The following is a 27,399-nucleotide window of genomic DNA, read 5'->3' as shown; positions in this document are numbered from 1 at the left end:
GGACTAGGGGAGTGTGTCCCTAAGGAGCAAAAGCATTTTTCGAGACCCCTCAAGAAGCTCTGCAGTATATTCAATCAATAAAGCGACTTTCGTTGGACGCCCTCTCTATTCTTTGAATATCAATAGTGTCGTGTGCCAGATAAAGAAGGAAGTCGATACAGGGCGGCCCAAGGCGTCATTTCGACCGTTGACGGCACGAGCAGCGCATCGCATCATCGCGAAGCCAGTCCAACTCATTGCCACAATCCAAACCACCTGTCGGAAACACACCAAGTAGGTGAAGGGGAACACAAGAGTTAGAAGAGGATGGATTCTGATACCAGACGTCAACGCAGAAGTCGCTGATGTCTGGAACACCGCGACGGCAGAAGAATCATGGCCAATTCAAGCCGTGACCGAGACCGACAACTTCTGCGAGATCTCAACCGTCTAGACCGCCGACGAGAAGCAGAAGCCACAGATCGCTCGACCGAAGATGAAACGAGGAGGCAGAGACTGCAGAGGGTGCTTGCGAGACTGTCTCGCCTGGAAAACTCGAGGCCGACATCATATGGCATCCCGCCTACAGAGCACCAGTCCCTGTACGACTGGGCTCCTACCCGTACCAACGAAGATCAGCTCGAGTCTGACCAAGCTGCCTCGCGCCGTCGTGCCTTGTATCGTCGCCATGACCTAAGAAGTACTGCCATTATGCAAAATGCTCGTACCAGCGTGCTCTCACCCAGTGCAACACAACAGCTTAACGAAGACACCAACGACACCCATGACGCCCGGAGCGCATACCGACGAACGTACCTGGCTGATAGCCCTGCTGCACAAGAATCGCTGTCTTCGACATCTGGGTCACGACCATCACCTCTACTCGAGTCTGCTGTCAGATATCTTGACGATGTGCGCGATTGCTCGTCATACGACGAGTCGCTTTCTGCGGCTTTGGACCATGGCCTCTTCACTCCTGAGTGCTATGATAACCTGATAACAGATACGGGAAGCTGCCTGCGTCCACAACTTTCCTCGTGGCTCTCACCAGGGGCCATTTTTCGAGGTACCCAACATACCACCACATCTGCAAAGACATCTTCCGTGCGCTCGCCCCCAGCATTCGATGCCACTCGACCGTGGCTGTCCCATACTCCAAATCCATACTCTCGCTCACTTGCCCCTTCTTTGTCCGGCAATCCCTTCTCTTATCTTTCGTTACCCCCGCGAGATGTTCAGGATCGATGGCCAGTCAAGGTCACGATTCAGGCGGTAGATTTGACCAATATGACTATGGCTGGTATCATGGAGGCCTTTGACGTGCCCAACACATCACATCCATCTGTCGAAACATGCACGCCGGCACCCCCCATCACAACATACTTGGAAGGACAGATAATTGACCTGAATGTTTACACTTTTCTTACGCCCGCCAACGCACCAAATACAGGCGGCATTACATTTCCTCCAACGACAGCTCAAACAGATGCGTCGTACTGGCGAAACCTACCACCCTTCAACAGCATGAAGTCGGACGAAGACGTTGCTCGAGCAATGCTGGATCGAGCGCAGATGGACGATATCATGTCTGACTGGATTTTTATGCGCTGGAAGGAGCGTTGCTTTATACATTCTGAAACAGATCTTTGCCATAGACATGCCGACCATCCGACTGCTGGTGAAGGGGACGACAACGATTTGAATCACGGGTTGACGATCAGTGGATTTTATTATGTTAGTTTAAGGAGGAGCGATGGGAACATTGATGGGCTTTATTTTGATACCAAGACGAGTCCATACCAACATTTGAGGCTCTCCGCAAGAAGTAGAGGGACGCTCGGGTCATGGCAATTCAAATGAGCATAGTTGATGATACGACAGACGAATATCAAATCCGTTGGAGACCAGACACTGGCCCCAGGTTACTCTTGGATTGAGAGCTGCAAGTACAGCATGACATTTACAGATTACAACACGAGGAGAGCAAGCTTTGAATGTGTGTTTGGAGAATTTTTGTCATTCCATTTTGAACTTGTATGCCATTTGCCGTTTCCTCAACACCTTTGCCCGATCCTCCGTTCTGTTTCATTGACGTGATTGATGTTGTTCGGGGAGCTCGATGTTTTCAAAAGAAAGACGCGGCGTAAAGCGCAATGAAGCGTTTACTGCTCGGTCTGGAAGTAGTTGAGGAGGATGGAGCGCTCCTGCGACTCCTCACCCCAGTCCTTGACGACGACGCAAGAGCAGTTGACGACCTTGCGGGCGTTACCCTCACGGTCAATCTGGCCTGTAGAAACATTGTTAGCATACTGTTTGATTGTCGATCTAGAAGCAAGAACTTACAGAGACCGGCCCACTCGCCGAGCTGCTTGCCATCAGGGACCTTGATGAGAGGGATCTTGTGCTCGCCGCAAAGGGCAACGATGAGCTTCTTGTAGGCCTCCTCCTCGCATGCCTCGTTGAGAACGCACATGTGAGCCTGGCGACGGTCAAGAGCCTTGGAGGCCTCACGGAGACCACGGGCAAGTCCGTCGTGGATCAGAGAGATCTTGAGAACACCCTTGAGGGCGTCAAGGACGGACATGGAGCCGGACTGGGCGGACTCATCGGCGCCAACTTCGACCTCCTCGGCGGCGGCGACGGGGCTGGTGGGCTCTTCTACATCCGACTGTGGTGCGCAGAAGTGTTAGTGATCTTTTCTTGTTGCGAATTGTCCACGGAAGATAGCCAGATGCGCGCAAGCAAAGCGACGCAGCACAACTCCTGTCCCGCTTCCTTCAATCGTTAGTGCATACCATTTTGAAAAGATATAACGACGCTGTCGGGTGATCCTCGAAGAGTCGATATGTGTGGGTGGTTAAAGAGTATGGATTTCGCAACGAGACTTTCTCTTGTGGCCGCGCATTTTCGGTCTGTGCGCCATCTCGGCTGCGCGACGCCAAGAGTTCACTTCTCACGTGACATGCTACTAATGTATGCTTGACGACAGCAAAATAGTGATATATTAGCCTACTCGTATTCAGTGATACATGGTGGAGTGCTTGGGGTATGTTCAATCTTCGAAGGCACCGATGCGATGCAGTGGTTCATCAGCTTAGGCTGAGCATACGACAATCACAACAAGCTTCTTCCGACATGTCTACATCAAATCTCCTGATTATTACCTGGTCAGACCGGAATGTTCGATCCACGGCCAACATGACCTATTCCCATGGCTTGGTCTTAAGTCACGGAACTATATGTAGACTCAGATGGAGATCGAAATGAAAGTTTGATTTAGTGCTGTGTGCAGCAATAATGCAAGATATCGACAAGTAAAAGAGATGACTACGCTTTGAAGGAAAGACACAACGCCATTCGCTTGCTAGGACGCTAGGAGACAGAGAAAAGCAACAGAGATGAAGAAATTGAAAAGGAAAAGCAGACATTCTCGAAATCCCACAAAAGAAACAAGAGAATCGAAGGAGCTATCTTGATATTGCTCCTCTGCGTGTATGCTCGTGGTTGGGTATATGCATGGTTCGCACTCGGTCTCTACATGACAATACAGCATGCGGCACTCTTCTTTTTCTTACCGTCCTCCTTCTCGTTGAGGTCCGGTACTCTTTGCACACCAGCGTTTACCGAGCTGATCGTCTGAGGCTGATTTGCTGGTGGCTTGGGCGATTTCGGAGGAGCGATTGGCGGTGCAATCTTTGGAGTAATGGTGTATCCACCACTTGGACCCTTAGCACTTCCAGTTTGGCTTCTAGAATCACTCTTGATAGTGTTGAGCGGCCATGGTGGCGGAATGGTATTCGAGTTTTGCTGTCCAGGTGTAGAGATATTCGCCTTTTTAGCTGACTCGGGTGAAGGTAAGGCTCCCATTTTGGCCAGTTCTTCATCACTCAAAGAGTCTATGTTTAGTGGGTAAGACTGATCAGCCTCATCTGCACTATCCTGTCCACCTTGCATTGCGCGCTTGGCGTGAGTAGGAAGCATCTGCTGGTCCGGTGGTAGCATGGGATCAGGCTTGTACATGGTGGCAACCCAAGGCGCTTCTCCCTCTGGTCGATTGTGCAACGAGGTCGGCCGAGATCTGGTAGAGCCAGATGTGGGCCTTCTGACTGGACTGTCCTTGGGCGAAGTGTTTCTAGCTTTTGAAGCGGTACGTGGAATGGTCTTTCGGCCCACGGAACCTCCTGCTACAGCCTTGTTCATTGCTTTAGCCCTGGTTGCAGCGGTCAAGGATTGCGTTGTGCGTTGACTCAGTGAAGGCGATTCGGTAGCACTGGGCGAGTCTTGCATGTGGGAGCTGCGAGGCCTTGGCTTCGAGGGCATCGCAGATCGTGTGCTTGCGGGCTCAGTAACCATAGCAGGGTTTCCCAGACTTCGGCTGCGATGTCTGCTGCTTGCACTATCTCCAAGAGGACTACTCATGCTGCGAGGTAGTGGAGAGTCGCGTTCGACGACGGTCTGTGAAACAGGTGCAGGGCTGGCTCTTGCAACAGGGATGCGAGATACAGTAGGTCTTGGAAGACTTCTACTAAACATATTGCGGTCTACCCGAGGCTCTTCCTGCAACCTTTCCTCGTAGTCGTCAGAATCCTGGTCCTGGTTCGCGCCTGCTTCAGTTTGTTCCTCAAATCCAGGCACCTTGGGGATGTCACTTTCACCAGTAAAGGCAAGCTGACTCGTTTGAGCACGTGAGGCAGCATTGCGACTCGCCGATCGACTTGCAGAACGGCTGTCAGAACGACTCTGGCGACGATGACTTGTTCGAGGTACGCCAAAGCCAGCGGCGGCCAGCTCCTGGCTTTCAATTCGAGCAAGTTTGTCACGATGGATCCAGGCTGATCTTTCAGGATCGGTGTCGATAGCACTTTCAGACTCGGCACGAGGTATCGCAAGAGGTGCTGAAGGTCGATTATGAGATGTTGACGGTCGGCGTATGTGAGACACCGGGCCCTTCTGAGGGCTTGAGCCTCGTGAATTGCTGCTTCCCTTTCTCATGCTTCTTCCACTATCGCGTTTGATCTGGTCCAATTGGTACGCGTCGACATCGAGTGTAGCGGTGTGCTGAGAAGGCCGGCGGGAGTTGTAGTTTGAGGGATCGCGAGGGGTCTGGTTGGGGTCGAACGAGTACGAGGAATCAAAAGCTAGAGGGAGATTCTGTAGCAGGCAATTAGCTAACCATTCTGGCGCATACTTCCTCGAGGACATTCGAACTCACTTCGTGGCCAACAGGTACTGACTGCTCCCAACGCGGGGTAGACTGGTATGCAGTTGCCATTTCGCAAGGCGTATTGTTGTTATTGTCGTTACTACTATGAAGAGCCGCGCAAACGGTGGATGCACAACAGGTCCAGCCTGTTCATGACCTTCTGAACTGTACAACCAGCGTCTGCTGTTCCACCAATATACGCCTTGCTCGACACGTCGTCTTGAGTTGGAGAATGTTTCGAGATTGGAAAGATAAGTGGGCCAGAGCGACTTGAAAGCGACCGGTCTTTCGGGTAGGTTTGTTTAGGCAGGAAACGGCTCTAAACAAGGAGATCGCTATGGAAAGAGCGGATCGTTGCGATTAAGGGGACGAGGGGTCGTGGCCAGAATGGATGTATGCACTTGATCGTCACGAACTTGTTTACAAAGGTCGAAAGAATATTCCAGACATCAGAGACAGAACCTGTCAAGACACAAAAGTGTCTCTGCAGCCGAAGAAATTGAGCGACATGTCCATCCTTGTTCTCATGGTCGACGACCGACAGGCCGCCGCTCCGCGCAACCGTGCGCTTGGTGGCCTTTTGACACCCGAGGGTCCTTCTCAAGTTTTCCCTGCAGCACCAGCCACAAATCGGCGCCAATTCTCTGTCACGATCTCTAAATCGCCCTGCCAACATCATGACGACTATAAGTTTTGCTTCTTCTGCTGAACCAAAGCATCACCCGGATTGCTGTATGGCCATTTCGCAGCCCTTGCTCCACAATTTAGCCAATGTCCTGCCCCAAGGCCCAGCCATCTCTGTCCTTAGCATCGGTAGCGGCACCGGCCTCCTCGAAAGTCTGCTTTCCGAATCTCTTGATGATTCTTACGATATATGCGGTGTAGAAGTTTCTCCTAAAGTCAACAAATATCTGCCTGAACAAGATATGTTCTTCGTGGGCGGTACTTGGGACCTTTGTCCACAAGCAGGTAAATCTCATGTCTGGGTCTTTACATACCCTCGGGAGCCCAAGTTGATTGTGCAATATCTCGAAGTACACGACCATGCCAACCTTTCCAAAATCATCTGGCTTGGTCCCAAGATGGATTGGCAGGACTACGAAGGCGTCTTTGCTTCATCAAGATTTAGTCATCTTACTGTGCTGGAAGATTGTGGAGCAGCAACCTACGAAACGGTCGTTGTTGCGGAACCTCGAGTGAGTGAGGTGTAGCTGAAGCCTGACCTTGGCTGGCAGGTCCTCTCGACCATTGTGCTCGGTATATAAGAGTATGCCTCCTGATGACAGCATCACTAGCCAGTGGTCCTCCACTTTGGGACATTCGGCTTTGAGATATAGAATCTCCCAGACGCATGACAATCTTTGTCTAAACTGCGTTCCGCACGAGCTCATGGCCATACCTGCACAGTTGACAGTTGACCACATGACAAGAGCTCATAAAGCAAGCCAGACGTGCATACATGTGCTCAAAGCATGAAAACGCTCCTGACGCTGGCGATGCCACGTTGATTATGCCCATAATCGACCATATAATGCTCGCCTGGCTCCTGAGTTTCGTCAACAACTTTCGAGGTTGCTCGTTGCACTTTTGGACTGTGCTATCCAGATTCGCCAAAGATTGGTTTGCTGTAATGACACCAATGGAGACTGATAGCATGCAACGCTATCCCTCAGCGCTTCAACACAAAGAATTGCGAGATGTATGGAACCACGCCTCCTTCCTTGTTCATATTGCCTATGATCTGGACTGGGCTGTGCGTCAATTCGAGTTGTTGGAAAGGGCAGCACCAAATTGTCTGATCAAAGCAATTCTGTTACTCAACATCGGCATAATCTCTTGCCTTGTGGCAGAATACCGATCCGCCGAGACAGCTTTTCAGAAAGTCCTTCCGTTGCATCCTTTTCTTGCTCCACTTGCTCACTACCTTCTTGGTGTCGTGCGATTCGAACTTGCAGACTACGAGCAGGCGCAGATAAGCTTCAAGCTCTGTGCTTACATTCTCGAGCAGACAGATCACAACCGCCCATATCATCACCTTGGACTCGATTTCACCCTGTCGTACCGTTTAGTTGCAGAGAACGAGGAGATCGCCGCTTATGAGTGGACACTCAAACAAAAGGGGCGGTACGGGTTCAGGCTGCTGAATAGGATGCCAGCATCGTTGGTCTTCAGCAGCACCGTTCTGAATGACAAGGTCGAGCTTTGTTGCGACAGGACAACCAGATTGCAGACTCCTCGCTCAGCAGTTTCTAGTAGCGTTTTCAGCACGCCTTCAGACAGTGTCTTGTCTACTGCTAAAACCTTCGACAGTCCTGCTTCGGGACCAGCCCTGGACCTCGGGACGCATACATCTCCGGTCATACCTTGGCGACCTTTCAGAAAGCCAATGGTACCACGAGCAGCGCAGGCCGAAACATCGAACTTTCGGTCTCTGGCACACTTTCTGAAGTATACTGGGCCAGAAGCTTCCCAAGCAACCCGAGCAACGGAGGTTGTAAACACTCCAGAAATTGCATTTCCGGCCATAGGTCATGCAAGTATTCCTACCAGACGCACCGGATCAGTACGACAAGCTCTACTTCAAGTTTCTGAACAGGCAGACATGAGTAGCCTTCTTCGAAAAGCATCTACTCTGACACTCAAGAAGTAAGTCTACGGATCAAGTGCTAACCCCAGAACACCTAATTAACATCTCTCCAGGACGAGCTCGATCCGCCAAATGACAAAGACTGTCTTCAACACGCCAATTGACCAACTTGGTGCAGTCAACGTGGATCAGAGTCGTGGCATCGAAAGAGGGAGAGTAATTGTAGGACCACAGCATCAACCAGCCATGAGCACAATCACGCATACTTCTAATCCTACTGCTCATAGAGCAGTGCTTGGAACAATTACAGAAGACAGCGGGGAGACGTATGGACAACAGCAGGCCGATGGAAGAGTTAGCTTGGATTCGCATCTGATCTTTAGCCATGGAAGACTGATGATGTGATGAAATTTCTGTTTGCGGACATGACGCATATTGACGACCATCTTTGCAGATAGGTTGATATGTCTTGTTGTTTTGATATGAATGCATACTATACCTCATCTCTCCTAGTCGCAATCTGAAACATTCGAAAACATCATATATTTCGATAGTTGATCGCTTGTAGGTTGGTTGGAAACACAATGTTGACAACGCTGCATAGTTGTGCAACGGAAAGAACTAGTCTTCATTTGGCATGGTGCGTTAGGCATAAAGCGCGTTGGTTCGCGTCCTCCATCAAAGCAACCTGCATCTCTAGATGAAACTATGGTCTTCGAAAACAAGAACCATGCAGCGATTTCTTGTCGAGCCAATACAGCAATTCGCTGGCACAAATACAAGAATCAAGAAACCCACTGTGCGTACAAAATCTTGGAAACATCGCAACCACCAGAGCTGATCGTTCAATCAGGAAATTGCTTTCTTCTCTTACGACTCTGAGCATAAACTCAAGCCGCTCGACAATGAATCATTGAAATACTACTATCCACCATTCTTCAATATTCCTGGTCATCATGACAACAGGTTTCCTGTAGATTTGTCGAAAGGATATGATTCTTTTCGGCAAAGAGATGACAGTGGTGACGAGCATTTGGATGGTCTTCTAGACACTCTTGTCGAGACTGAGAAACGCAATGGCAAAAAGATTGAAGTTGACTTGGTGACGTGGAGGGGCATGATGACCAGAGTCGGTTCTGAAATCAACACTTGTGTCTCGAGCATGGATTGACTGTATGCTCAGATCTTGACAGCGCCATACGAGATGGAAGATGGTTTCGAGATGAATGCAACATGCTTTCAAGTGCGCAATTTCTCCGAACAAACACGATTCGATAACTTTGCTAATACACGTTGAAGGGCACAATGTAGGCAATATTACCAAACGGTATCAACGATATTGCAGGGACTGACTATATTGTCTGCATCAGATACATCGAGGAGAACCATGCATACAAGGCTGCATCTAGGGAAGCGCAAAAGGCCCGCTTCTCACGGAGTAGAGGTCCACCACAAGACATGGCTATGTACTGGGGTACAATTGCCCTATCTCCTCTCAGTTGGTCTATGCTGATACAAATTACAACAGGCTACAAGTTCGAGACATTGTCACTGTTGAACAAGCCCTGGGGAGAAACAACAAGAGAAGAGATCGAGGGCAGAGAAGACGAAGTTGTCGACAACTATGCCCAATACTGCAGCATCTGCAGAACGGAGATTGGCGGTGCATCAATGGTCATCGGTGGGGAGGTAGATGGAGGTATGGAACATTCGCTTGCCTTCTCACGAACAGAACTGAAATGATACAGTACTCGGATACAAGCCTGACGATCCGCAAGCACCTGCTAGATGGGTAGAGCTCAAGACATCCAAACAACCAGAGCATGAGCGCGATCGATGGGTCCTCGACAAGAAACTCCTCAAGTTCTGGGCCCAGTCATTTCTGCTGAAGTTTGTGAACCACCGGACCTTTCATCTAATTATGTGACTGACCACGCTATAGTGTACCCAAAATCATCATCGGCTTTCGCTCACGAGATGGAAAACTGCTAAACATCGAAGAATTGAGTACGCAGCAGATTCCGTCCAAGATCCAGCAACAAGGGACATACAAGTGGAACGGCAATATCTGCATCAACTTTACAGGCCAATTCCTTGATTTTCTCAAGCAGACGATTGTCGGCGATGGCGTGTGGAGAGTTCGAAGAGAAGCCAAGAGCACAGCAATTGAGGTCTTCAAGGTCGAAGAGACGGGCACAGGCAATATTCTCACACAAAACTTCATCGACCATCGAAACAAGCTGCTCGCAGGAGAGATCGCCACAGCATTGAAGGATCGTGGAGCTGCTTAGAACCGAAATCCCAGCAACAGCATTGTACTATAATTCATAGCCATCCAGGATAATCTGTTGCTCTTGTTGTCACCCATACTCGAGTAACTATATCAGTCTTGATGGAAGTGGTATTGGAAGTCAATGGTAGAGTCTGGGGAGTTGTGGGCATGTGAAAGAGCATTCTCGAAGCTTCCCCAGACGTGCACCTCACGTCATTGGACTGACCGAGCCACGCACTCATAGCAACCACCCAACAATCAAGAATGGAAGTTTGCTTTTCCCTCACACTCGCACAAAAAAGACTTTCACTCGCTCGTCAGCTACTAGACTAATTTACGACACAAACCCAACATACATACCCATTGCATACAATGGTTGCTGAAACAAAGCTATACGATTCGCTAGGCATCGCGCCTACCGCGACCCCCGACGAAATCAAAAAAGCCTACCGCAAGGCTGCCTTGAAATATCACCCCGACAAGAACAAGGACAACCCGCAAGCCTCGGAAAAGTTCAAAGAGGTCTCGCAAGCCTATGAAATTCTTTCCGATGCCGACAAGCGCAAGACCTACGACCAATTTGGTCTCGAATTCCTGCTAAGAGGTGGTGCTCCTCCGCCAGATGATGCTGGCGGTGCTGGTGGCTTTGGTGGTATGCCCGGTGGTTTCGGAGGCTTCCCTGGTGCGGCTGGAGGGCCTGGCGGTACAAAGTTCCACTTCTCGACTGGTGGTGGTATGCCTGGTGGCTTCTCCTTCAGCAATCCTGAGAGCATCTTCTCAGAGTTCCTCAGAAACGGTGCTGGTGGAGGCATGGGAGGCGGCATGGGCGACGAAGACGATTTCTTCTCGTCGTTCGGCGCCGGCGGCATGCCCGGTGGCTTTGGAGGCTCATTCGGCGGACGCCCTGGAGCAGGTGGTCGTGCCCGTCCTAGCATGAACGGCGGTATGCCCAGACGACAACAAACACCCGAAGTCACTGTTGTCGAAAAGCCATTGCCTGTCACCCTCGAGGATCTGTTCACTGGCTGCACCAAGAAGATGAAGATTAAGAGAAAGACATTCGACGAGCAGACCGGCAAGCAGTCGGTACAAGACCGCATTCTTGAGGTGCCGATCAAGAAGGGTCTCAAGCCCGGCAGCAAGATCAAGTTTGCTGGAGTAGGAGATCAGGTCGAGGGAGGTGTCCAAGACCTGCACTTTGTTGTTGAAGAGGTAAGAGCAACCCATCCACAATCTATCTTGGCAAACAATCACTAACAACCATCACAGAAAGATCATCCCCTCTACAAGCGCGAAGGCGACGACATCATCCACAACGTCGACATCACATTGAAAGAAGCCTTGACCGGCTGGTCCAGAACCGTAAAGACCATCGACGGCAAGCAAATCGGCGTCAGCTCTGGCGGTCCTACACCGCCCACCTACAAAGACCGCTACCCCAACCTGGGCATGCCCAAGAGCAAGAAGCCCGACGAAAGAGGCGACTTCATCGTCGGCGTCAAGATTCAGTTCCCCACAAGTTTGTCCCCTCAGCAGAAGAGCCAACTCAAGGAGATTCTGTGAGCAGGGATGATTTGACAAGTTTTGAGCGATAGCGTTTTCCCTTCTACCTCTTTTATCCTTTTTCTTGTTTTGTTTATTATAAAGCGTTTCTTTTTTTTTGTGGTTGAAAGCGAAAGCATTTGGGGAGGCTGGCCTTTTCTTGAGATGATGAAATGCGGTGATAGAACGAATTAATGAAGTCTACTTTATGCAAGCATTCTTGACGACTGGCTACTTTCTTTGATGATACCTGTATTCTCTCCTCTCGTAAAGCTATATCATCGTGAAGATGTATCATCAAAAAGATGGACTATGGTACACATGCAGCTATATCACTTTGCCAAAAGTTTTTGGTCAAGTGTAAAAATAAAACAGCAAAGCACCGTAGGCAGGAATCGAACCTGCGACTTCCTGATCCATGAGAAGAGAGTTTTAGGGACTTAGGTAAGCGAGTATTAGGTATTTAGGTAGGCGAATTAGGAGCTTAGGATACTGGATCAGGTGTGCTACCACTGCACCACCACGGCTTTCTTGGCATTGCTGGAGGGGACGGGAGGGTGGTTGTATATAAAGGTAGAGAGAAAAGTGGATCGGTGTGATTGTATGAGGGAGTTTCTCTGGTCAGAAGGCTGATTGGGTGACCAGTGCTCAGCCTATCAATGTGAACAGCACACCTTTCAGAAGAATCACGATTGTGTGGCACCTGTGGACTTGCGACGAGACTAGTAGAGAGAAGTATTGTCTTCCGTCAAATCACATTGCATTAATGAGTGTTTGAATAACTAAAATCGAATCTGCACATCACCATTCGCATCCAATCCGCAATCGAAGACCATTCTTCGAGACACAGAACCTTTGCATTACTCGAGGCCTCTCCTCCATGTTACGCTCTTCGTCTTGCTCTAGAGAGGCCCTTCCTGACCCCAAGCAGGGAAAGCAGGGGCAGTAGTTCCATCGCAAGAGTACTGAACAATAAAGTCAGAGTTCTGAGTGTCGGCGTCGAGGATAACTGTTCCATCAGGCGCAGTGATGGAAAAGCCAAAGACGACAGGTCCTCCCTGCTGGCCAAAGACAATACGGAAGGGAAGATATTGTCCAGTGGTGAGGGGCAAGGTGGCTTTGGCACTGTTGCCTGGTGCACTGCAGCATACAGCTTTGGCATCATAGTTGTTCAAGTTATAACCTCTGATCGTATCGGCTCCAAGGTACAAGAAAGTAATGTCATCAAACTGTATACTGTGAATCCACAATCTCAAGGGCTAAAGGCTACAATTCCAAGCTGAAAAGGTTCATGCTGCAAGAGCACCCAGTTAAGTCTAGTGTGACAATTGGTCTCGCCTCTCATTTTATAGCCTTAGCCTATGTTGGTGGTGTCCTACCGTACTCGTAGACACAAGAACAAGTCGAGAGCCCAGCTGCGATCTCAGCTGAGTAACTCTGGCCGAAAACGTGATGTTGAAAGAAGCATATGAGGTGATGGCGAATGGATGTTAATGACATGAGGATGGCTATCGATGTCATCAAAGCCTATCGTAGGTAACTATCGCTCTTTCCTTCGGAAAGCCCCATTGTGGCGCAACTGGGTCGATGTGTATTTTGTGCAAGATTTATGCAGACTTGTCCTCAAATTCAACTTCGACTCGTTCAACCGTCCGATATCGACCTTCTCTCTTTATTTTCCTTTTATGATCTGACCAATATACTGTTTCAAGAAGATATCTGGTCGTTTACTGCGATCGCACATCAACCGTTCCACTTTTAGAATAAGGACCAAAGACCGAGCCATAACACATCGAAAACAAAGGACACCAGATAAACAAAAGCAACAAGCAGACCTAAAATGTCAACGCCAAACCTCCACTTCCTCTTTCTCCTTTCCGACTCTGCACTACCTCTAGGTTCATTCGCTTTCTCCAGCGGACTGGAATCTTATCTCGCGCACCATAAACCGCCTTTTTCATCTTCAACCACAACACCACCACTAGACTTCCACTACTTCCTACACTGCAGTATCAGGAATCTGGCTTCTACTTCTCTACCTTATGTGTTGGCTGCATATACCACACCAGAAAAGGTCGAAACCCTAGACAATGATTTCGACGCTAGCACGTCGTGTACGGTGGGAAGGAGAGCGAGTGTAGCACAAGGGAAAGCGCTACTAGGTCTTTGGGAAAGAGCTTTTGCTGCTTCTTGTGTTGCCTCTTCTGCAACGGATGCAGCGATTGCGGCAATGACTTCCTTTGCTGCTGCATTCAAGGTGGCGAAACCTGATGCTTGGGGTTTGAAGCTGAATGCGCATTTTGCTCCTCTGTTTGGTGTGTTGTGCAGGTCACTGGCGTTGTCGCAAGAGGAAACGGCATACCTTTTTCTATGCAACCATGCTAAGAGTGTCTTGTCTGCGGCAGTGAGAGCGGGTGTCATGGGTCCGTATCTCAGTCATGGCGTCCTGGCATCTGAGCAGCTGCAGAGTGTCATCAGAGGTTGTGCCGTGGGAGAAAAGGACACCAAGGTCGAAGATGCTGGTCTTAGTATCCCTGTCACGGATTTGTGGATGGGAAGGCACGAGCTGTTGTATTCGAGGATTTTCAATTCTTGAAGAAACAGGCATTCGAAGGAAATGAAGATCAAGATGAATAACTTATCTTGACTATTCAAGCCTGGGTTCTGAAAGCTATCTAATAATGAGAGGAATACGTAGAAGAGGAAGGTGGAGCTATTCCTTAAAATCGATCAGGTCGGCTTCTCCTTCTGAGCCCTTGATACCTGTCATTGCATCATCACTGACTGTCTCAGTAATCTTGGAACCGTCATTGCCGAACCTGTACAACGAAGGAGCCGCATGTGCCTTCTCAACCATCTCGACTCCTGAGATGTTATCGGAGTCTTGTTGTACCTCCTCTTGCTCAAGGCGAATCTCGTGAACAGGGGAACTGTGACCTTCGTGCATAGCCACGTCTTTGCTGTCCTGCACATTAATTGGTATGCGACCGTACTCCACGTTGGCATCGTAGGGGGGTGGCTCATAACCAGGTGGGCCCTCATCGAAGTTGACGGCAGTACTGTCTGCTGAATCACGGCGTTGTTGGACGCCTTCATAGGCGGGATACACGTTGACGTGGCCGAAACCGCTCGTCTCCAGCTCTGAGTTGAAGTTTTCATCGTCGTAATGGATGAATTCATCGAGGGCGGAGGTGAGTTCAATCTCGTGCTCATCCGAGATGGCGTAGTCGCTGGCGTATACTAAGAGAGCTTGGTTGTGCTCGAGCTCCACGGCTCGGATAACGTCGTCTTGTGTTGATTTGGTCTTGATAACCTTGGCTCCATGCATTTGCACATCATACTCGATACGCCACCACTGCATGCCTTCTGGCGCATCTTCATCGTCGACCATAGCGGTATCGGAGGGATCGCGAGGACGGAGGAGATATGTCACATGAGTCTTGGTCGAGACACCCCTAAGAGAATATCTGTGCTTGAGGCTGTCTTTCGGCAGTCCGGTTTCCTGCGAAAGTTCTGCCAGTGCCTTGCGGGCCTTTTCCTTCTCCTGTTCGAGAGCTATTGCCTGTTAGCCTTGTTGACAATCACAAACCAAATTCTGCACATACCTTGGAGTTTCACCATGAGCTCCTTGTAGAGTGCGTCCAGCTTCTCGGCTATGGCGCCATGGTGCTCCTGTGGCAGGGGAATGTCAGTGTCTCCTCCGGCGCCAGCACCTTCTCTCTCCTCGAGCAGGTTCTTTCTGGTCTCGCCCGAGAAGTAATCCTGTGCGTGCTTCATCAGCTGACTAGTATCCAAATTTCCTTTCTGGGCGTGCTGATAGTTGTTCAGTTTGAATTGGACCGCCTCGATGCTTTCGATCTTCTTCTTGCCCTGAATCATCTGCCTGCGAACATCTCTTGTAAGATCAGCGTTCTCTTTGAGGTATTTGTCGACATAGAGTACAGGAGGAATGACGACATTCAGTGTTTCTTTTGAACTGTCGTTGTGCATCAGGCGTATCGGTAGGACGTGTGCGCAGTGATCAATGAAGTTGTCGTAGACAGTCGACTCATCGCCTTCGGTATCCCAGAGAGTGTCATCCATGATAGAGGCCAGCTCCAAGCTCGAGGCACCAGGGCCAGAGCTGATGAACAAGGGTAACGAATAGAGATCCGGTGTGGTCATACCCTCAGGGTTCGTTGTGCCAACTAACGAGTGGAAGACGAAGCTATCAAGGTCTGGAGTTCCATTCATGGCATGCATGGAAGCATTTTCCCAGGCCTCGATAACTTTGTCGAGGATACATCCGCTGTTGGGTTGGACTTCAGCCAGGCGGACGAGTGTTTCAACACTGCCGTAAGATCTCAAGCTGTCGTCTAGCAGAGCCATCAAGCGCTGCATCTCGGCGAGGATCTCATCCTGATTGGTGGTAGCGGGCTCCATAGGTGCGCCATCGACAGTACTGACGATCTTGGGCAAGCGGATGCCATGACCCTTCCACCACTCAGAGTCCGAGCCGTAGGAGGAGTAAGTCTTGTGTGGTGCCAATAGAGCTTTGCGTGCCAGCGGGATAGAGTGTGCAATGGTAAGTAAACTGGGGAGATAATCGCCCGATGGAAGCGGCTTCAAGAATCTTGGTTCCTCATTTTCGTTCTTGCGTTCGTGTGGTTCAAGATCCGGAATGATCTCGCTAGCTTGTTGAGGCTCCATGCTGACAGTGGTCATCGACCACTTTGAAGGGTCGTAATGATCATCCATCGCAGGCTTGAAGTTTGTGTTTGGTAAAGTGATGCCAGTCTGTTGTGATGCTTCGATGGCTTTTTGCAGATCGGCGTCTTCATCATCTTTGTTGGAAGGTTGTTTGAGGGAAGGCGCGGGTGAGTTGCCCCTGGTCGGAGCTGCGCTGTGTCCTAACGGACGCAGGTTCTGATCGGTGTATGCTTAAGATTGTCAGTATGCCTCACCAAAACATCTCCTTGACCAGGTATCGCACAGTAGTTCTGAGGGCCGAATGCAGCAGTGCCGTCACGGCCGGCATTGAAATCATTCTCGTTCCAGGTAATGCTTTGCTGAAATGAGTTAACATACGGCGCTGTAAAAGGCGTGCTAACACTGTCACAACTCATATCAAATCCGCATACCACGGTGACATGAAATGCTTTTGTAAGCCATCAAAATTCACAGTACTCTTTAGACCAAAAGTGGCCGTAGAAACACCTTGCGATAGCGGCTCTCCACGGATAACACTCTCGTCTGAGAAGTATGGTGTCTTTATACGACTTCAACGTGACAGTCTTTGGCACACAGGCAGGAATACTCAAACAACATACCTCGGCTTTGGAGAGATCTTCGTTGTCTAATATGGCGTTCAGAGCAGCGTCGGCGTCGTTGTTTTTGACCTTCAACCATCTGCGCGCCTCGTCATCTGTGCAGCCTGAGATGCCTGTCAACAGTTGAACAGACTCCGTATTTGAGTCGGCCATGGCGTCTAAGAAGAAGAATATAGGTGCGCTTTGCGACTTTACAGGAGGTTCATATGTTAGAGAAACGCGACTGTTTGCTTGCTTGCTGGCCCGGTGAATTGACCACGCTACGTCATCAGCCATTCACTCTATACCGTTTCATTCTTCGATGGTGCTATTCATTGTTCTATACATTGAGCATGGAATTCACTGATGACCTGCGCCAACTAGAAAAAGAAGTGAATAAAAAGGAAGTCCTCTGTATATTGGTCTAATAGAAACTGTGTAGTAAAAATTCGAAAAAAAGCAGTTGAGAAATGCGCCATAAACCAGCCAGTGACCTCGTGTATCACTGACCATCTCCCTGAGTAGTTAAAATCATAGCCCTGCTAGTGTGATTCCTTCCCTGAACGCCGCGCTGGTGGTATCGAATAAAGCAAAGTGTCGTAGAAAATGCAGCCCATGATGAGTGCCTCATGTTCAATCGTCGCTATCACTGGCCACCTCCTGCTCATCATCCTCGTCATCCTCGTCAAAGGTCATCTCTGCATCGCTGTCGTTGTCAAAGTCATCCTCGACTTCTGAATCGCTCCAGCTGAACAAGTTGTCTTCGACTTCGGGCTTGTAGGTAGCGTGTTGTGTGGGCATGACGAAGCCTTCGGGAATGTCGGCTTTGCTAGCCTCGACGTCTTGACGGGCTCTTTGCTTGTATGCTTCAGGGTTGTTGCGAAGCATGACTCCGGCATCGACGTTGGCAGGTGAGGAAGGTTCGGCATCGTCGAGGAGTGATAGGATACTGATGAGCACGGACTCGACACGTTGAGCAGGCGACCAGCGTTCAGCAGCCAGTTCGCCTGACATCTCGTCTTCGCCGGGTGGGTGCAGGATGGAGATACAGAGCTTGCCATCGGGATAGACATTCGGGTGGAACATGGGACGGGTGAACTTGAACTCTGGAATCTTGGTCAGCACTGCGACGAGGTGCAAGAGGAGAGAGAGGGAATGTCGCATACCAGGAGGGCTGTAAGGGTAGTTCTTTGGGAATGTCATCTTGGCCTTGAAGTAGGCACCATTGTAGACCGAGTCCGGATTGATGACGATGAGAGCGACATGCCAGGAGAAGATGTTCTCGTTGATGAGCTGAACGTTACAATGTCAGTCTCGTAGTTGCATACCACTAGCGCACAGGGAACACGTACCTCAATGTTGGTCCAGGATTCCTTGGAGAGAGCCTTGAACTCGTTCATTAGGACCTTGTCCGCCATGATGTACGATGTGGAGGGGTTGTGGAGGGGCTGTCGGTCTCGAGTATGCCTGGTTGTAAAGAGGATGGAGGGCGAGCGACTAAATGGCGATAAGGAAAAGGTATCGTGTGTGAAGTGGAGAGAAGAAGTCACAGTCAGAGATTGTGTCTCGGTGACTGGAAAGTCAAAGAAAGCGCGAGTTGGTGAGTCTTCCGCTTTGGGAACCTAGTTTGGTGAGAGTGAAAGCGTCGCCAACACGGCAAATCCAGGAATGAAGCTCGGTCTGGCCACGATGTAGCTATGTATAACTCTATTGTTCAAATTGCCTTTCATTCCTCTTCATAGAGCAGGATATTGTTCTATGCCGCAGACTGCTTATTCAGGTTTCTTGTAAACTGCCACCTTCTGCGTGACCGATACCACGTCATGCGTAACGGCCATATCATGCTTTATCGAACTCGATCATCCGGCTGTTTATTGAAATACCATCACAAGGCCAAGTCAGGGAAATCAAAATCAAGTGAATGGTAATAAAACGTGATTTTGTTCATTGCAAATGAGGATCCGACTTTCCCGCTGGCATATGCTGCAATCGCCGTCACTGATATTCAACGCCTGAACACCGTGCCCAAACGCCGCCTTTCCTGTCCACACGCGTACGTACTATACACTGTAATGCGCTTTACTTTTGATTCCGTCTCTTCCGCCTAGAAGTCGAGTTTGGGAGATTTACTCGCTGTCAGAGCTGTCGGCCTTGCTCTTACTCTTTCTCTTCTCCTTCTTCTCGGCCTTCTTCTTCTTACGCTCGGCCTTCTCCTCTGCTGTCTCGCCTTCGCGCTTGCGCTTCTTGTCCTTCTTCGAGCCAGCGTCCTCCATGGTTGCGTCCTTGACATCTGAGCCATCACCAGCAACAGCGGGGGCGGCCATAACCTCATCGGTAGAGGTGGTGTCCTTGGATTGACCAGTGATACCCTCCTTGACAAGGGCGGCCTCAGTAGCGACCTTCTCGGCACCAGTGGTTGACTCGCCGTTGACAGTCAGGTTGAAGTCCTTGTACTCAGCGTTCCACTTGGCGGGGGTGGCCTCGTTGGGGCGGCCGTACTTGTCGAGCTTGCCGCTCTCCTTCATCTTCTTCTTCTCGGTAGCGACAGGTCCCATGCCCCAGCGGCGAGGGTAGAGGTCACGCTCCATGATGCAACGCTTGACCTTGGCAACAACACCGTGATCGCAAGTAGAGAGCTCGACGGTCGACATCTGGGCGATGGCAATGGCAATGGCCTCACCCTTGGTGGTAATCAGAACGATCTCCTCGTGAACCTCAATGCCAGATTCTATGAATTGTTAGCAAAAATTATGATGTTGGACGTGAAAAGACAAGACGTACCGTATCTCAACAGACCAGGAATCATGAGCTTTGCACCGTAGCAGACAGCGTTGACGGCAGAGTCCTTGACGACAACACGCTTGTAGGTGGTGAGCAGAGACTCGAGGGGGCTGATGACTTGACGGAGGTAGCTCTCGTCGCGCTGGTTGTCGTAGAGGTATTGGGCGTCAAGGACATCGTGAAGGGTGACGAGGTTCTTCTGCTCGTCCATAGCACCAGATCGCACACGTCTCAGCTCCTGCATGTGAGCACCGACACCCAACAGAAGACCAAGGTGGACACAGAGTGTACGGATGTAGGTACCAGCCTCGCAAGAAACCCAGAAGACACCGAGCTGTCTCTCGTTGTCAAACTCGTAAAGCTTGCTCTCGTGAATGGTTCTGATACGAAGCTGTCTCTTGACGGCGGAAATGAGAGGAGGACGCTGGAAGAGAGCACCAGTGAGGGTCTCGAGGGCGCGAGCGAATTGTGCCTCGCCACCGGGGAGCTTGTTGTGCAGTCTGATAACACAGACATACTCCTTACCGGCACCCTGCTGAGACTTGACCAGGCGGGTGGCGCGGTCAATGCAGACAATCAAACATCCAGTGACCTTAGGATCAAGAGTACCAGAGTGACCAGTACGCTCGCAACGGAGAATGCGCTTGATCCAGGCGACGACTTCGTGCGAAGAAGGGTTGGAGGGCTTGTCGAGGTTGATAACACCGCTGGAGATGTACGACTTGAGATCACGCTTGAGGGGAGTTGCGCCGGCAGGGATGGGGGTGAAGTGACCAGTGCGAACAAGGACTGCGCGCAGGCGGGTTAGTTGTGAGAATCACAGATGTGGAAAAGCTCTACGACGTACGCTGGTCCCAGTTCTTCAGAAGCAGCGGCCAGGCACTGGTGTCGATTTTGGGGGTAATGTTCTCGGGCTTGATTGTGTAATCAGCCTCGTCGGCCTTAACGAGCGCCATTTTGTTTGTGTAGTCTTGTTGGAAAAGATTGAAACTGCTGTCCTCCCAAGACGTCAATGTCGCTGTCCTCCAAAGACTTCAATTTTTTCGCAAGAAAGCTTCTTCATCGAGCCTGTGCGGAGCGCCTTGGCACGCTTTTCTACAGGCTCGCCGGCATTTTGCCGTTGCATCATCAGAAGGAAAAATCATTTTTCGGCATCTTCACAACTTTGGTTGTCGTGAGCCAGGTCTTCGTGATCGCGGTTATTTCTGGTTGTTAGGCTGGGACTCGTTTGCATCGTTTGCTTGCCGAGTCCGATTGTCACGTCGACACATCAGTATACTGACCGCATGCTGGGACTCAGGCCGCTGAGGGATGAGCCCAAAGCGTCTAGCTTCATAAACTGGACCGACCAAGCAGAACTCTATCTATCCCCCAACATGCCGGTTTGGCGCAGGGGTAACGCGTCGCACTTGTAATGCGAAGATCGCTTGTTCGATTCAGGCAATCGGCATAACCAATTCCTCTGGATAGATTTCTTTTTTGCATCTTTTTTCCATCGACTACTAAGATCCTCGATGGGATGCTCTTTTGATTCTTTCTCGCTCGATCAGTGTTATCATCACTTTTAGATGATTGGTCTCGAATGTGCAGCGTGGGTGAAAGTGGATGGCATGGCCTGGTGAGGCTACTTTGTTTTGCTGGATGATCATTCAATACTCGAAACATCGATCGATTGTGTACGGAGAGGGCAACTACACAGCTACAAGCCAATTTGGACTGCCCAGACAGATGAGAGATTATATTTTGTGTTCCAAAGGTCAAGTCCAACTTGTATTGATTGAGCGGTGGATCCTCCGGTCGAGTACAATAATTCGGGACAGGGTCACACCATGCACAGACGGTCTTGACCATTTGCATCATCGAGAATATTCGACCATATACTTTATCGCAGGAAGGAAGCTCGTGATTGCTGTGTCGACTATTCAAAGATTGCTAGAAGAAACAGAAGAAGCCCTCGAAGATCATGTGAACGTAGAACGCCATGCCTACTAGGATGTCTTTGATGCACAATTGCACTGTGTGAGAACCAAAAGGACCAATTGCATAAGTAGATTCTGTGTCTGCGACCGGTATTAGTATCTGAGTCTGACTAAACTACAGGCTAAGTTGAGCTTACAAGAGGATCATGTGTCATATGTATCCACAAAGGATCGAGAAAAACCAGCGTTCATACGGGAAACACAGGAGTTGAGTAAAGATGAATCAGGCCTTGTTACAGCGTTCATTCGGCAGAGTCATCAGCCGATGAAGAACTGCTCCAAGAAAACCAGCTGGGCAGAGGAAAGGGGTACTTGAGCTGTCACGACAGAATGAGTCCCATGTTAAGTTTCCACGTCTGACAAGCACAACTGGGTCTCTTACCCAACATGCCAACCAATTTCTGGAACCTCTTGCCGGGAACCTCCATCTCTGGATCCTTGGCGCCTTCATACCAACTTTCGCCCTTCTCCTTGCCTGCAATCAGCCAGATGTCAGAGTTGATAGGGAATGACCAGCTCAGCAAGAATCTGGGAAGCTGAACCTTGCACAGTGCGTCTTTCTGGTGCTGACTTAGTCCGTGAAGGAGGAAGCATAAAGCATCTGATGGGGTCAGAGAGATGATAAGAGACTTCTGAGTCCAGATGTGCTTGAAAGCAAGGCGGGAGATCAGGCGATTGATCAAGAGAAGGTTGTATGGGTAATTTGTTACTGTGTAGCGCTTGCGTCGAGAGACGAACGGGAACAGACTACGCGTCAGACAGGTTGCCGTTGGCGCCAGGTTGACAGTCATTGGCTCCGTAGTGACGCAGTAGAGAATGATCAGATCGAGGAGCTCGATCGGTAGATACAACAACTGCATGGTGGAAGAGATGGATGTAGCAATCGATGGCTCGACGATCGATAATGGGCGGTTCAAGGTCGCTATTCTGTCCGTGTAGACCGCACTGCAAGTATCCAACGTAAAGTGACTGATGGGTTGTAGGGAGTGAACGATCGCATTGAGACGCAGTGAGATTAGGGAGCGAGCGGTCATCTCAAATAGGCAAGAATGATGGATCCAGGAGTTCCTAAATCAAGAATGAAACCAGGCAGTTGCCAATGAATTGAACATAGAAGATTATACCATGAACATTCTACACTAGCCCCACAATACGCAAGTGCTTTCGGATGACGGTCATTCGGTGCGACTTTGGGCCCAGGACTTACAAAGTTCTAAATGGACAGGAGAGCGTCAGAATAAGAGTCAAGCTCGATGGCACATGGTCTTCTGACGCCTCGAGGCCATGTTACTAAGTGCCACGACGTCGATTGCAACCTCGGCGACGAGGAGGTGACGTTTTGTACAGCATAGAATGTCAACAAACCTTGGCCATAGACAGGCAGGTGACGACTATTAATATTTTGGGATGATGTCTAACTTCCAAATCTCATTTGAGCCTGGGCATACTTGTACAGGCCGCGAATGAAGACCTGGTATCCGACACCATTATTGTCAGGAACATGGCTGATTATCAATATGTCAGCATTTGAATATCTTGTGCAGCAACGGGATCCTCGTTCCGTCAAAGACTGTGACTTACAAAATCTCGGTGAGTCTCAACTGCCACGGGGGATAGCCTTTGAGATGGACACTATCAGCGAATAACATCAATAGATCAGGCTCGCCCATGACGCTCTCGGTGAGTTCGGCATCAACCAAATCCATGGAAATATCCTTGGGAGCAAGTTTTCCCTTCTGGCTCATCTCAGCCAGTGTCTTTGTCAGGTCGACGAGGGTACCACGGCCGTCGGAGGCTGACAAAAGCAGGATAGAAAGATGAGGAGGCGATTTCGAAGAGTTGGTGTCAGAGTTAGATTTGGGCGAAGCAGGCGGCGAGAAAGATTGCATGTGAGGAGCGCCCAGCGAAAGGGTTGGCTTGTTTGGGTTGTCATGACCAAAATAAGCAGCCAGAGTACGCGAGATACGGCGGTGTACGAGTGGCAGGGACTGCTTGAGGAGGCCTAGAAGCGGTTAGACTGAGGACGTGGCCAGGAAGGGCGGACCGTGGTACCGGTTGGTTCGTAGATACTCAGCAGGGGCACACCTGCGCAGGCGGACCAAGCAGCGACCTCACAAACATTGTGGATCAAAGCTTCCAGGCTCGAGTTGTCGTGTGTGTTGTCATCTACCTCGAGAATGATTGACAGGTGCTTGGGCAGCTTCTTGAGGCGGTGGACATCCTTCTGGATGTACTCTGGGGTGCGATGGTGGTAGTACAGAACGGCAAAGACGCGGTCGATTAGGTTGTGGTATGCGACGCGGAAGCGGTGGTAGACGGAGAAGGCGAAATGGATGAGGTTGTACAGCAAGAGGTGCAAGGCCGCCTTGATCAGCTGGCGTAGCGGCTGCGATCGCTGGTGCTTGCGAGGTGAGGCATCGGGCAGATACGGTTGCAACAGTCGCTCGCGTTCTTGTGCCGACAGTGGCCGTCCATCAGGGCCAATGTTGCTACGAAAGGCCTCTTGTTTCAGTGGTCCAACCATTGTGTTTGACTCCCAATCGGAAGTTGCTCGATTGACCAGAATAATTCAGGGCAGGAGCGACGTCAGCCTCTCCGCGCTCCGCTGTTGCTTGAACTTCACGCTTGGCCCAGCCCACGCGTCTCCACCCCTCGCTCCTTCCCGCCCCGCTGTCATGTCATTGAGCACTTGACATACTGCATAGACACAGTCGCATTGACATGTTCTGTTCAAGAGGCCGGTAGCGCGAGCAAGACGACTGCAATGCCTTCCGTTGCCGACAACGCCTCCATCTTCTCGGGCGTCTCGGCTGCCCCTTCTCGATTCGGTGCTTCGCGACAGCCTCAATTTACTCTCGACACCTTCTCTAGCCAGGATTTCATAGTCAAGGACTTTATCGAAGCTCTTTCAGACGCTGCTATCCCCCCGAGTCGCCGTACCGGTCCCAATGCTGTCGCCTTTGATCCTAAGCCCCTGATTCGTACCTTCGAACAGGCCCTGAACAGACTCAAGCTCTTGAGTGAGGACCTTGAGCTGCAAGAGAATGAATTGTCCGCTGGTGTAAGGAGAGCAGAAGCTGTGCACAACACGAATGTCCAAGCTAGAGAAAGGGAGCTCGAACGTGCAGTCGACTCCTTCCACCGCTTAGAGAGGAGTCTAGACAATGGTGAGCAAGGAGGAAATGCCGCCGTGCGGATAGGAGAGAGGCTGGACGAGTTGGATCGCCAGAGTCAGCGCGCTCAAGACGCAAAGTTCATATTGCAGTGCTGGATCGATGTGTCCGAGCGTCGTGATCTCTCTAGCCTTGATGATGTCAGGAGACTACAAGGTGGTGAGGGCAAGTTGCGCTGCGCCCATATTGCTCGCCAATTGCTCAAGATCAGCCAACGACTGGACTCATCAAATTCGATCTCCAATGGTGACGGCGTCAACGGTCACGACACCCCTACTGAGCTGATTGAGAAGTTCCTCGAATCGCTAGAGAAGGATCTTCTCAAACAATTTGACGACTTCTACAGACGTCAGAACTTCGACGGCATGAGAGAATGTGCCGTCGCTCTGAAAGACTTTGGCGATGGTGCTAGTGTCATGGGTCTCTTCGTCAATCAGCATCAGTTCTTTATTGATCGCAGCCAGCTCATTACTGAAGATCTAGCAGCCGATCCAGAAACTTGGGAACGTCTTGCCGACCCGGACACAGAACCACCAGGTGTTGAGCCTAGCTTGCAGAGCTTGGTGGATGAAGTGAAACTTGTCGTTCAGGAAGAAAGCTTTATCATCAAGAAAGCCTTCCCCTTCCACGAAGAAGTCTTGGTGCGCTTTCTACAAAGAATCTTCCAGCAATCTATTCAACAGAAACTTGAAATGGTGCTCGACAAGGCAGATTCCATTTCTTCCCTAGCTTTCCTCCGATCATTGCAGGCCAGCAGAAGCTATATCCACGCCTTGGTCGAAGACCTGAAGGCACACGGCTTGACCGAGCACCCAGAGCCTGCCTCTGCGCAGACTGCCGCTGTGCTTGACCAGCAACTGGAAGATCTGTTTGTGCCCTACTTCTCTGGTTCGTCATACATTGAGCGCGAGAAGAGAAGTTTGGAAGAGCTTTACTCCTCTCTCCTGTTCAAGTTCACAACATACCACACACGCCGACGAAAGATGCCCACCTCATATCTTGGCTCACTCTCAGCGCGTAGCAGAGAATTGATCTCATCAACACGCGACACGTATCTCGAAAGACTTGAGAACTCGGACATCCCAGCTTCTCAAAAGTCCACTCTGCTACGAATCGCTGGCCTCAACCCTACAGCCACTCATACACAAAACAGAAATGATGTCGACGTATCAGAGGAAGATGGCGCGCTAAGCCTACCATTCATCAAACGCATGCTCAAATGGTTGGCCGAGAGTGTAGGCCGCGGCCTCGAACTGGCTAATGGCCACGAAACTCCAAAAGACGTGCGCGAACTGCTAAACCTGCTCATCGCAAACATGGGCGAGATATACCTAGAAACAGCGCTGGACGCTGTAACCGAATCGGCCACAGCAGCCGAGAGCAGCACAAAGACAGAACCTGACTTCGGCCACCTTGTCGACCTCCGTGTTGCAGTCAGTATCCTTCACCTACTGCTCGCCACAATCCAGACACTGCTTCTTCCTCTAGTAGCCAGCAACCTGACTATCCGTCGCGACCTCGACAAAACAACAAACTCCTTCATCGACCGTTGCGAATCAAAAATCGACACCATCCTGCAGAAAACCATCGACGCAACTCTATCCTATTCCTCACGCATCCTTTCCCAGCAAAAGAAAACAGACTTCCGCCCTCGCGATGACGCTCTCCTCCAACTCGACCAACTCCAAACACCCACCTGTCTCGCCCTCTTCAACTTCCTCACCAAAGTTCACAATCGAGCAGACACAGCTCTCAGCGGCAAAGTTCTCGAAAACTTCCTTTTGGAACTGGCTCTAGGCATTCGCGCCCTGCTCCTCGCTCATTTCCGCACATATCCTGTGTCTCTCACTGGCGGTTTGATCGTCTCGAAAGATATGGCTAAATACATTGAATTGCTTAAATCTTGGAAGAGTTTGCCTAAGCCGTTCATTGAGAGTTTGGATGTTTTGACCGAGATTGCGAATTTGTTTGTTATTGGGCCTGAGGCGTTGAGAGATAGGATCAAGGGGTTGGATGTCGACAAGACTGGAGCAGCTAATGGAAATGCTGGTGGTGGTAGTATTGAAAAGGCGGATTTGAAGCCGTTTATTCTTATGAGAGAGGATGCTAGGAGTATTGGTGTGCAGAGTGTCTTGGGCTTGTAGTTGCGAATGATGATGCCTTAAGATTGGTAGATCGATTACGCGATGAGCATCTTATCCAACATTGCGATCCCCAGATTTCTTTTTCCCTCTTTTGTTTTGCTCCCTGCTTGCCCACTTTCTTCGTGAGTACTGTACTGTGTGCATGCTTTGAAAGCGTCATTTTCGTTAGAACAAAACCGACCATACCTTTGAAGAAATGTGATGCTGTAAGAAGCTCAAGAAACGTGGACCAACAGAGAAGCGAGTGAAAAAAATAACTATAAGTTTGCAATTTGTGGTATCTTGGGGTATCATCTTGCTATGTACGGTAACAGGCAGCACTTGTTCAAGTTGCTCTCACATCTCGAGAAACAGTGCTGTAGAAAAGGAAAAGAAAACAAAAAAAAAGGGGAAAACAAGAAGATAAGCAACCAAATAACAGCACCAAAACGAGTGAAGAATTGGGTCAGAG

General features: G+C 50.0%; 14 protein-coding genes across 14 annotated transcripts; 7 read left to right on the top strand and 7 right to left on the bottom strand.

Annotated features, from left to right (window-relative positions):
* Positions 1–375: 375 nt before the first annotated feature.
* Positions 376–1,839, top strand: M437DRAFT_64470 (uncharacterized protein; the record flags this gene model as incomplete). The annotated part of the gene is made up of 1 exon (XM_041024429.1): positions 376–1,839. The coding sequence occupies one exon, from the start codon at positions 376–378 to the stop codon at positions 1,837–1,839; it is 1,464 nt and encodes a 487-aa protein (XP_040881874.1).
* Positions 1,840–2,141: 302 nt separating this feature from the next.
* Positions 2,142–2,563, bottom strand: M437DRAFT_43915 (L30e-like protein; the record flags this gene model as incomplete). Its single annotated transcript, XM_041020826.1, has 2 exons — positions 2,142–2,266; positions 2,323–2,563. 2 exons carry the CDS (start codon positions 2,561–2,563, stop codon positions 2,142–2,144), a joined length of 366 nt encoding a protein of 121 aa, XP_040881873.1.
* Positions 2,564–3,513: 950 nt separating this feature from the next.
* Positions 3,514–5,251, bottom strand: M437DRAFT_64468 (uncharacterized protein; the record flags this gene model as incomplete). Its single annotated transcript, XM_041024428.1, has 2 exons — positions 3,514–5,130; positions 5,192–5,251. 2 exons carry the CDS (start codon positions 5,249–5,251, stop codon positions 3,514–3,516), a joined length of 1,677 nt encoding a protein of 558 aa, XP_040881872.1.
* A 608-nt stretch (positions 5,252–5,859) lies between these two features.
* On the top strand, positions 5,860–6,393 carry M437DRAFT_43378 (uncharacterized protein; the record flags this gene model as incomplete). Its single annotated transcript, XM_041020733.1, has 1 exon — positions 5,860–6,393. The coding sequence occupies one exon, from the start codon at positions 5,860–5,862 to the stop codon at positions 6,391–6,393; it is 534 nt and encodes a 177-aa protein (XP_040881871.1).
* A 443-nt stretch (positions 6,394–6,836) lies between these two features.
* M437DRAFT_44119 (uncharacterized protein) lies at positions 6,837–7,832 on the top strand (the record flags this gene model as incomplete). The annotated part of the gene is made up of 1 exon (XM_041020858.1): positions 6,837–7,832. One exon carries the CDS (start codon positions 6,837–6,839, stop codon positions 7,830–7,832), a length of 996 nt encoding a protein of 331 aa, XP_040881870.1.
* A 667-nt stretch (positions 7,833–8,499) lies between these two features.
* Positions 8,500–10,060, top strand: M437DRAFT_44161 (protein rai1; the record flags this gene model as incomplete). Its single annotated transcript, XM_041020864.1, has 8 exons — positions 8,500–8,568; positions 8,623–8,898; positions 8,953–9,012; positions 9,069–9,076; positions 9,140–9,243; positions 9,298–9,468; positions 9,518–9,659; positions 9,712–10,060. The coding sequence occupies 8 exons, from the start codon at positions 8,500–8,502 to the stop codon at positions 10,058–10,060; spliced, it is 1,179 nt and encodes a 392-aa protein (XP_040881869.1).
* Positions 10,061–10,413: 353 nt separating this feature from the next.
* M437DRAFT_82837 (DnaJ-domain-containing protein) lies at positions 10,414–11,604 on the top strand (the record flags this gene model as incomplete). The annotated part of the gene is made up of 2 exons (XM_041027818.1): positions 10,414–11,253; positions 11,311–11,604. The coding sequence occupies 2 exons, from the start codon at positions 10,414–10,416 to the stop codon at positions 11,602–11,604; spliced, it is 1,134 nt and encodes a 377-aa protein (XP_040881868.1).
* A 1,819-nt stretch (positions 11,605–13,423) lies between these two features.
* On the top strand, positions 13,424–14,179 carry M437DRAFT_43699 (UreF urease accessory protein; the record flags this gene model as incomplete). Its single annotated transcript, XM_041020787.1, has 1 exon — positions 13,424–14,179. One exon carries the CDS (start codon positions 13,424–13,426, stop codon positions 14,177–14,179), a length of 756 nt encoding a protein of 251 aa, XP_040881867.1.
* Positions 14,180–14,296: 117 nt separating this feature from the next.
* M437DRAFT_73763 (uncharacterized protein) lies at positions 14,297–17,045 on the bottom strand (the record flags this gene model as incomplete). The annotated part of the gene is made up of 4 exons (XM_041026102.1): positions 14,297–15,138; positions 15,189–16,502; positions 16,556–16,631; positions 16,893–17,045. The coding sequence occupies 4 exons, from the start codon at positions 17,043–17,045 to the stop codon at positions 14,297–14,299; spliced, it is 2,385 nt and encodes a 794-aa protein (XP_040881866.1).
* Positions 17,046–17,504: 459 nt separating this feature from the next.
* On the bottom strand, positions 17,505–18,289 carry M437DRAFT_82834 (putative ubiquitin conjugating enzyme; the record flags this gene model as incomplete). The annotated part of the gene is made up of 3 exons (XM_041027817.1): positions 17,505–17,977; positions 18,038–18,164; positions 18,224–18,289. The coding sequence occupies 3 exons, from the start codon at positions 18,287–18,289 to the stop codon at positions 17,505–17,507; spliced, it is 666 nt and encodes a 221-aa protein (XP_040881865.1).
* Positions 18,290–18,997: 708 nt separating this feature from the next.
* On the bottom strand, positions 18,998–20,608 carry M437DRAFT_44443 (centromere/microtubule-binding protein-like protein cbf5; the record flags this gene model as incomplete). Its single annotated transcript, XM_041020900.1, has 3 exons — positions 18,998–19,599; positions 19,653–20,441; positions 20,500–20,608. The coding sequence occupies 3 exons, from the start codon at positions 20,606–20,608 to the stop codon at positions 18,998–19,000; spliced, it is 1,500 nt and encodes a 499-aa protein (XP_040881864.1).
* A 976-nt stretch (positions 20,609–21,584) lies between these two features.
* On the bottom strand, positions 21,585–22,491 carry M437DRAFT_82832 (uncharacterized protein; the record flags this gene model as incomplete). Its single annotated transcript, XM_041027816.1, has 2 exons — positions 21,585–21,712; positions 22,014–22,491. The coding sequence occupies 2 exons, from the start codon at positions 22,489–22,491 to the stop codon at positions 21,585–21,587; spliced, it is 606 nt and encodes a 201-aa protein (XP_040881863.1).
* A 554-nt stretch (positions 22,492–23,045) lies between these two features.
* M437DRAFT_44277 (Undecaprenyl diphosphate synthase) lies at positions 23,046–24,155 on the bottom strand (the record flags this gene model as incomplete). Its single annotated transcript, XM_041020880.1, has 3 exons — positions 23,046–23,136; positions 23,213–23,633; positions 23,684–24,155. 3 exons carry the CDS (start codon positions 24,153–24,155, stop codon positions 23,046–23,048), a joined length of 984 nt encoding a protein of 327 aa, XP_040881862.1.
* A 240-nt stretch (positions 24,156–24,395) lies between these two features.
* Positions 24,396–26,948, top strand: M437DRAFT_43408 (exocyst complex component Sec10; the record flags this gene model as incomplete). The annotated part of the gene is made up of 1 exon (XM_041020738.1): positions 24,396–26,948. One exon carries the CDS (start codon positions 24,396–24,398, stop codon positions 26,946–26,948), a length of 2,553 nt encoding a protein of 850 aa, XP_040881861.1.
* Positions 26,949–27,399: the final 451 nt, after the last annotated feature.

This window comes from Aureobasidium melanogenum (genome assembly GCF_000721775.1).
Source record: "Aureobasidium melanogenum CBS 110374 unplaced genomic scaffold scaffold_5, whole genome shotgun sequence".
NCBI classification, from domain to species: domain Eukaryota; kingdom Fungi; phylum Ascomycota; class Dothideomycetes; order Dothideales; family Saccotheciaceae; genus Aureobasidium; species Aureobasidium melanogenum.
Note: the sequence above shows the minus strand (reverse complement) of the source record. Positions and strands in the feature narration are given on the sequence as shown.